The sequence below is a fragment of the Sphaerodactylus townsendi genome, linkage group LG02 (assembly GCF_021028975.2).
Source record: "Sphaerodactylus townsendi isolate TG3544 linkage group LG02, MPM_Stown_v2.3, whole genome shotgun sequence".
Classification (NCBI taxonomy): Eukaryota; Metazoa; Chordata; class Lepidosauria; order Squamata; family Sphaerodactylidae; genus Sphaerodactylus; species Sphaerodactylus townsendi.
The window spans coordinates 1663601-1671435 of record NC_059426.1 but is presented as its reverse complement, the minus strand read 5'-3'; the positions used below and the strand labels follow the sequence as shown (position 1 = coordinate 1671435).

The following is a 7835-nucleotide window of genomic DNA, read 5'->3' as shown; positions in this document are numbered from 1 at the left end:
GGATCCGAAATCTCCAAAGTCACTCCAGATTTAGCTCCCACCATAGGGACAATCCAATTACAATTAATTTGTATATTTTCTACTTCCCCTACCAGCTATCCCCAGTGGATAGTTTTATGCTATTTTATGTATTTATATGCCAATAAAAGGTGTTGTTGTTGATTGTTGTTGTATCCAGAATATAAGCAACAAACAGACCTACAGAAGTAGCTTAATCTCTTTTAGAGGGATGTGAAGCTGATGCTTCCTGATTTTGTTTCTTCTAGATGGCGACCAAATATGAGGGAAGTCAGTGTCCTACGCTCTGAAAGACTCTCTGACCAACAGACCTGTCCAGGGTGTTGTGACTACTGTGGAGAGTAAGCTGTCCTATGTTGTAAAATATCTCAACCCAGGGGTGAAAACCTGGGAAAAGAACTGTGGAATCAATAGGTCAAATCTGGAATAATGGCGGCAACTGGAGATTTCTGGTGTCTCTGCAGTGGCCTAACCTGATGAATGAACGTTGTCCCCCTTTTCTCTACAGACATCAGTCCTCCTCGTAGGGCACGTGTGACGGATGTCACAGAGAGAACTATCACCATTATGTGGCGCCCCAAGGCGGAAACCATCACTGGTTTCCAGATAGATGCCATCCCTGCAGGTGGTCAGAGCCCAGTTCAATGACCATTAGCCCTGATGTTAGGACCTACACCATCACTGGTATGTGAGAAAGCTCTGTCCTGTGTTCAGAATACTTGGCAAGAAATAGGCCAGAGGAACACGTCCAGCTGTATAATTCATTTTGAAAAGGTTGCAAATCAAGTCCAGACAGTCTGAAGGAAAGCAGCAGTTGCAGCAGAAGCATTGAACCAGTGGTTTGGGCTTAGAGATCCAAATGATTCTCAGTCCCCCAGGGTTGTGGGTTGCTGAGGAGGCCACTTCATGGGCATCCTGGCCGAGGGCGGCTTTCCCTCTCCATCCCATGGCTCCCACAACAAGAGAAGCACCCCAGGATGGCGGTTTTCCTTCTGGGCTCACGTGGGCTCCCTGGTTATACCTTTTGCACTGCTGGCTGTTTGGTCTGTTTCTGTAAGATCCTCAGATCTTGTTCCAATAATCCAACTCTGGTATATTGATCAGTAGCCTTTATTATAGACACACAGACCAGGTATACAGCTTCAAAACTAGTTCTAAAGAACACGGCTCCCTGACACACATTTATCCCCATCAAATCACCCCTCCCACTGTCTCAGAGCCGAAGCATCTAGTAGCTGCTACTTTCAGTTGTAGCCGGTGCCAAAGTCAAAGGCAGATAACAAGATGGAGCCCCCCTGGCTGCCAGCCCAGAGACAAGATAACCACTATTATTCTTTCCCATGGGGCCAACGTGTCAGCGGACGCCTAGTTGCCTAGAAGCAGTACAGAAGCCATAAATTTAGGTCAAAGACAGAATCTGCAAGGAATACAATTCAAACAGCAAAGGTTACATAGATCAAAAGCACACAAAGGCGGCCCTGACAGTTTCTGCAACTGGTTCTGTCTGGCTTTCCCCCCTCCTCCTCCTTTTCTCCTCACATTGCCTCTGTGAGATGCATGAAGCACAGATAGTCACCCAGGGAGCTGGGACCTTGGTCCCCGCTTTGACCTTGTGGGTTCTCCACGAGCTGTCCTGCTTCCTCTCTGCTGACAGCTCATTGTCTATTCCAGGGTCTGCAACCTGTGGCTCTCCAGATGTTCATGGACTACAATTCCAATTGGCCATGCTGGCAGGGGCTGATGGGAATTGTAGTCCATGAACATCTGAGCTACAGGTCTACGAACTGGTCTATTCCATCCTGGTGTGAGGGTGGCCCCCTCCTCTCTGGTTTTCCAAGTCCCAGTTGTTTCTCTTCACACTCACCCTTCACTCATTATTCCACATTTTCAGTAGGACATGGCCTTGTATGACTATCTCGGTTTGACCACAGTGCTTATACGTGGATCCCCTGGAAGGACCTGCTAGCTGTTTCACCGGCGTCAGGGCGGGATGCCGTGCTTGCCAGAGGAGCACTTGGCCTGATGGTCCCTCCTGTTTTGTTTTGTGCTTCAGGCTTGCAACCAGGCACGGACTACAAGATTTACGTCTATTCCTTGAACAGCAATGCTCGCAGCTCCCCAGTGGTGGTCGATGCTTCTACCGGTAATGACTGATGCTTCTAAACAGAAACAATGATCTCTTTTCCATTAGTCATATCGAGCATTTTACAGCCATATTTTCACTTTTGTGAATGAAACAGAAAGTTGGTGTGAAATGGCTGAAATGTACGGAAACCCTCTTTCCTCTCCGGGGATATGGCAGCTGTCTTGGCAGACGGTTCATTCAAGAGGTTTTGTTTCTCCTCAGCCATTGATGCACCATCCAACTTGCGCTTCCTGACAACAACAAGCAACTCCCTGCTGCTTACTTGGCAACCCCCCCGGGCCAAGATCACTGGATACATCATCAGAAATACAGAAGACCCCTGGGGGGGCAACCCAGGGAACTGCTGCCTCGCCCCCGCCCTGGCACTACGGAGGCCACCATCACGGGTAGGCTACCATTCTGGACTGTGAAACTGACCCTGAATAGTTTGTCGTTTGATGCCATTAAAAATAGGCTGCTTCTGATCCTCCCCCAGGTCTGGAGCCAGGGACGGAATACACCATCTATATCATTGCTGCTTGAAGGAACAACTTCAGAAAAGAAGCGAACCACTTTGATGGGGCAGGACAAGAACAGGTCCCCGAACCTTAATCTGGCTGAGCATGGAGGATGGGGTGGGGGTTAGGGGACACTAATGCCATGGCAGTGCTTAATGTTTCCGTGGGTTTTGGACACAGGGTGATCTATGCAGCATTCTGTGTGTGCCGGTACACAATTCAGCTACTCTTCGCTATTTGAACAGGTTGTTATATGCCAAATAATCGTTTAACAGTTTGATGGCTTGTGTTTGATGGTTTGTAAGATCATTTTCATTTTTGAGCTCCTGTGTTTGGAAGTCGAACTGTAACACCTCTCTGAATCTGCCAAAAACGAGGGAACAATTCAGCCACTGGTAAACACAAATTAAAAGTGTCCAGTGTTTTCAATAGGAACTTCCTTTGGTGTGGAACAGTTCATGCTTCTAATGGATTCCCAGGAGATGTTCAGTCAATAAAACTGATATTGTCTTCTTAGGCTGGTTTATACCCCACTGGGATACAGAAGCTGAGATTATGATGATTTTGATTGATTGATTGATTTGATTTGACAGACCGCTCTATCCCCGAAGGACTCAGATTCAGAGGCTGGTTTCGTTTTTATTTTTTGAGTCCTCTCTGTCACTAGTTCTTCTTGGTACATCCATCAATGAAAATGATTTTTTGTAGGAAAATGTAACTAAAGTCCTTTGTTCATGGACGAGTTCTTTCACTTAGCTTTCTTCATCCGTTAAGTGTGTGATCACACTCAAGTTAGAAAGAGGTCCAGGGGTTGCCATCCCAGCATAACTGAGCTCTTAACACGCCCAAAGGCAGTAATAGTTCTCTTGAGCAACAGACAGCAGCTGTAAGTATTTCCAAAATGAACAGAACATAAACATTGTATCTGGAGAAGTGAGCTGTGACTCACAAAAGGTTGCCAGAAGTGTTGTTAGTCTTGAAACCGCTCCTGGACTCTTTCTCTTTTTTACTGCTTCAGACAGACTAACACGACTACCCAGTGTAAATCTACAGGCATTTTTGCTGGCTGGGTCTTTCTTTGAGGTCTTGAGTGTGTACTTGGTAGGTGGTTCCATGGTCACATGATTCCTTTGTCTACAAGGGCTGAAAGTGGACCCCTCCCATTCTTGCCACAAGGCATTTCAGGAGCATGCTAACAAGGGGGTGCCTAGCATTCAACGGTTTTGAAATTCAGCACAGTTCTTTCCAGTGGAGCTGCCTTGCGTGCTTTATAATGAACGCATCGCTTGCGGTGGCTGGCTGGCTGGCTGGCAAGCTTGGCTTCACTTCTTCTAACCTTTCTTTGGCTTAGACGTGCTTCCACACCTGGTAACGCATCCACACCCTGGCCAAAGCGGACCAGAGATCCTGGGGCGTGCCGTCTGTTGTAGAAGAACCACGCCTTACCCATTGTGGGCTTATTTCATTATGACAATGGCAATGGTATCCAACTTCCAGGCACTTCTGGCCAGCAGCCTGTACTCAGCAACCAAAGGACAGCAGGTTTTCGTGGAGGTGTATGGAGTCTCGGACCCGTCGAGACAACTGTGGCAAGCGCTCAGTAAAGCTTAGACCGAGACCGAATGTGGATGAAGAGCCTGGACTGGTGAGCCAACATCCCATCTGTGTCTGACCTGGTAGAACCTTATCCTCACAGCCTGCGTGCCCAGAGATATAATTACACCCAGCTCCAGGAAGCCCTGTCCCAGACAACCATCTCCTGGCTGCCCCTTTCTGGAGAGCTCTGAAATCCCGTCATCTCCTGTCACCCTCTTGGAGCTGAGGAAGAACCGCCGGAGGTGCGTCCGCTTCTGGTTGATAGAGGGAAAGCCCTTCCCAGGCCAGGCATGCTGATGGTTTGATTCTGCAGCACCTGCAGGCAGCACTGAAGCCTAAAGCTTAATACCGATAGGTAGAAACGTGGGTGTGGGAGAGGAGGCGTGGATGTGTGGTCAAAATAGGGTTTGTCAAAAGCTGTGAGAAGCTGGTGCAACACGAGCGCAGAAGAGAATGGCTGGCGTGAAAAATACTTGTCTGGAGGGTAAGTGCCCACTGAAGCTTTGTTACGTACAAAGTTGTAAATGTTCTCAATAGCGAAGGGGGAGAGAGAGGAAGCGGCTGCACAATGTGCTGTCTTCCCTCATCATTCCTATGTGTGTTCTAAATGTATTTGCGTGTATTTCATAGCGGGCTTTTAGTGCTCTCAAAATTTCACATTTTCTCTAATGGAAAAACAAATTCTTCAGGCTTCCACTTACTCTACCATTTTTTAATATTAAATATAAACTTTATTATTAATCAAAAAGAAAAGAAATGATCACATAGTTACAAGTTATTATAAAAAGAAAAAATAGGTGAATAGTGTTGATCATTAACAATTAAGGTAACACAAGATTACATTGTCTGGTGTCTGTTCATTAGTACAAAGAAACTCACATCCAAACATCATATTCAACTATTTTTTCTTACATCATAAGAAAAGTGACAAGAAAGAAATCACAACATACTTACTTTCTAACACCTTGTGTTATAATACATTTAAAGCAATTTCTTTTACTTAGCCTTAACTACTAATTAACTATTAAAACTTAAAATTCAATCAGATACAAGGAAGACCAAAGGTGGTGGGAGAAACAAAGCTGAGAGGGGTGTACTAGGTTTAACCTAAAATTTCATAAGCATTTTAATACCAAAGCTCTTTAAACATCCATCATATATACAGAAGAAAAGGGAAGAGAGTACATATTTACCTTCTAAATATAGATTGGGTTTGTTATTTTAGTAACATTAATGTTATATTATTAGTAATAATGGGAGAAAGAGAGAGATAAAGCAAAGACAGTAGGTTACTCCTACAGTTCTCTCTACATGTTGAGTGAATAAAACTGAGTCCTCAGACTTTCATTCCATCCGTTCTGAGAAAAAACCTTGTCTTGAAAAGCATTCCACTCAATCTAAAAGAAAAAAATCATAAAAAAAGAGGGTGTGTTTTGTGTATGTATGTATTTGTGTGTTCCCCATAAATTGTAAGTAATTTTTCATCAGAAAAAAAATCCTGAATTAGACGACCACTCACATGAGAGGTTTCTCCAGCCCTCCACTTCTCTGTTCAGGCAGGAGGAGGAACAGATGAAGCTCAAAAGATGTTTATATTAGTTATATTGTAATTGATCTGTTTTTTAACTTGGTGAATGACCTGGAGTGTATTACTTTTTTTGCATGGAAAGGCATGATCTAAATGTCTGGCCTGAGTGAGTGGGAACAGCAGAATGTAGGCTGAGACAGACCAGAGAGACAGAAGTAGTGCTCACGGGGACGTGGGGGTCACATCATGTCTCTGGGAGCATGCCAGCTAGTCACGGGGGGTGAGAGAATTGCCCCCTACACTCCTCCCCTTGGGCCTGCCCAGCCACGCTCCTCCTTACGGCTGGCGGAGGCTTAGAGCTGAAGGAGCAACCCTAACAGAGAGGCGAGACCCAAGGAGCTGACACCATGGCAGGCTCCTGCTGGCTAAAGTCAGTGGGAAGTGGGATGGGCGAGGTCAAGAGCAGGTGTTGCCCCAGGCGCCATTCCCCCCTTCTCCAGTGCCTCTGCAGAGAGATTGAGGTTGCTGTACTCTGGGTGGGAGGCAGCCGGAACACCCCTGGAGGTTTAGCTGTGGGGAAGAGATCAGACTTGCCTACAGAAAGATGTGAACTCTCAGCTGTTGCGTTTACTTGGAACTGGGTTGGGGGATGATGGCTGTCAGTGGAGGGCAGCTGTGGGTGGACCATGGCAGCAACAATTTCTTTCCGGCAGGGTTGAAGGTTCCGGGCCGTGGGCCAGGCAAGTGAGAAGTGAGTTAAGATGAGCAGCAAAAGAGGCACTGGATGGGAAAGAGAGTCAGGAAAGAAGTTTTGTAGAAAGAAACAAAGAGGAAGATAAAATGGAACCAGAGGAGAGGAAGGCCAGAACCCTGGAGACCAGAGAGCTCTTGGCAGAGGCCTGACCGCAGGAGCGCTGGAGAAGGGCTGATTGGAGGAGCTCTTGGGTTGGGCAAAACCTGCTCCTCTTCTTTGTGGAGATCCGAGCTTCGTTCAGAATTCGTCTTTTTTTCTTTTTGAAGCAACAGCAGCTGCATTTTTCTCCAATGGCGGTTTAAAAGGTCCCTGGCGATCAGCCAGTAGCCACACTTACTGGTCTGACCCGAGGTGCCACCTACAACATCATAGTGGAGGCTGTGAAAAATCAAAGCTGACACAAAGTCCTTGAGGAGAAAGGTCACTGTGGGCAATGCCAATGAGGTAAAATGACTGCCTTGCACCTTGGCATATTAGCCTTCGCCTAGGGGAAGGTTTTGTGTATGTGACTGATTGCATTTGTCAGGGCTCTGCATTTTTGTCAGTTCATTTCTCTTAGCGTGATTCCAGTGGAAGACTGAGGCCAAAACACGGCATAGTCCGGCACATGGGCAGGGCAGAAGAGTGCTGTCTGAGGGGCATTGCAGGATTGGTATGGGTAGCCGGTCACTCAGCGGGATGAACAAGTTGGTTTCCAAGTGAAAGGAGGGTGCCCACTCTGCCAAAGAAGTGTGTGGGGTAAACATGACCAAAGTAGCATGGCTGTGCACCTGCCGGCGGTGGGGGGGGTGGGTGGGTGGAGGCCTCTCCTGGCCATGGTTTTGACCCACATGTGGGAGGAACAACTTACCCTCCCAGAAAATGGTTTTGAGCTGCGCCAAGAATAAATGTAAATCTTGACTGGAAGTAAAAACAAATGAGTCTTGTGGCAACTGCTGGCGGCTGCCCCTGGGACGGCAGGCAGGACTCAGTTTCTTTTGTAAGGGTCTTCTTAAAGGCTGGTGGTCTACTTATGAAGTGAACTTTAATCCAATGAATCTGCATGAACTTGCATACAAATAAAGAAACAGTTCTGAAGGCTAAGCTGACTTGTTTTCCAGGGGTGGGCCCACTGTCAGAGAAGAGGCATGCCCACGCCTGCCTGAAGGAGGAATGCCTTTTCAAAGATAAATCTTTTGACCAGTCAAAAGGTTTATGAGAAGGATTGAGGTGGAACCAGCCTGCCTGTTTCAGCCCTGCTGTTGCATTTATTGATTGATTGATTGATTGATTGATTGATTGATTGATTGATTGATT

At 46.5% G+C, this 7835-nt stretch overlaps 1 protein-coding gene across 1 annotated transcript in view; it reads right to left on the bottom strand.

The window, feature by feature from the left end:
* Nucleotides 1–289: 289 nt before the first annotated feature.
* The window catches only part of FN1 (fibronectin 1), a 77332-nt gene continuing 69786 nt past the window's right edge, over nucleotides 290–7835 (bottom strand). The window contains exon 37 of the mRNA XM_048483538.1: nucleotides 290–417. Coding sequence (XP_048339495.1) covers nucleotides 290–417 — 128 coding nt within the window. The remainder of the gene's footprint in view (nucleotides 418–7835) is intronic.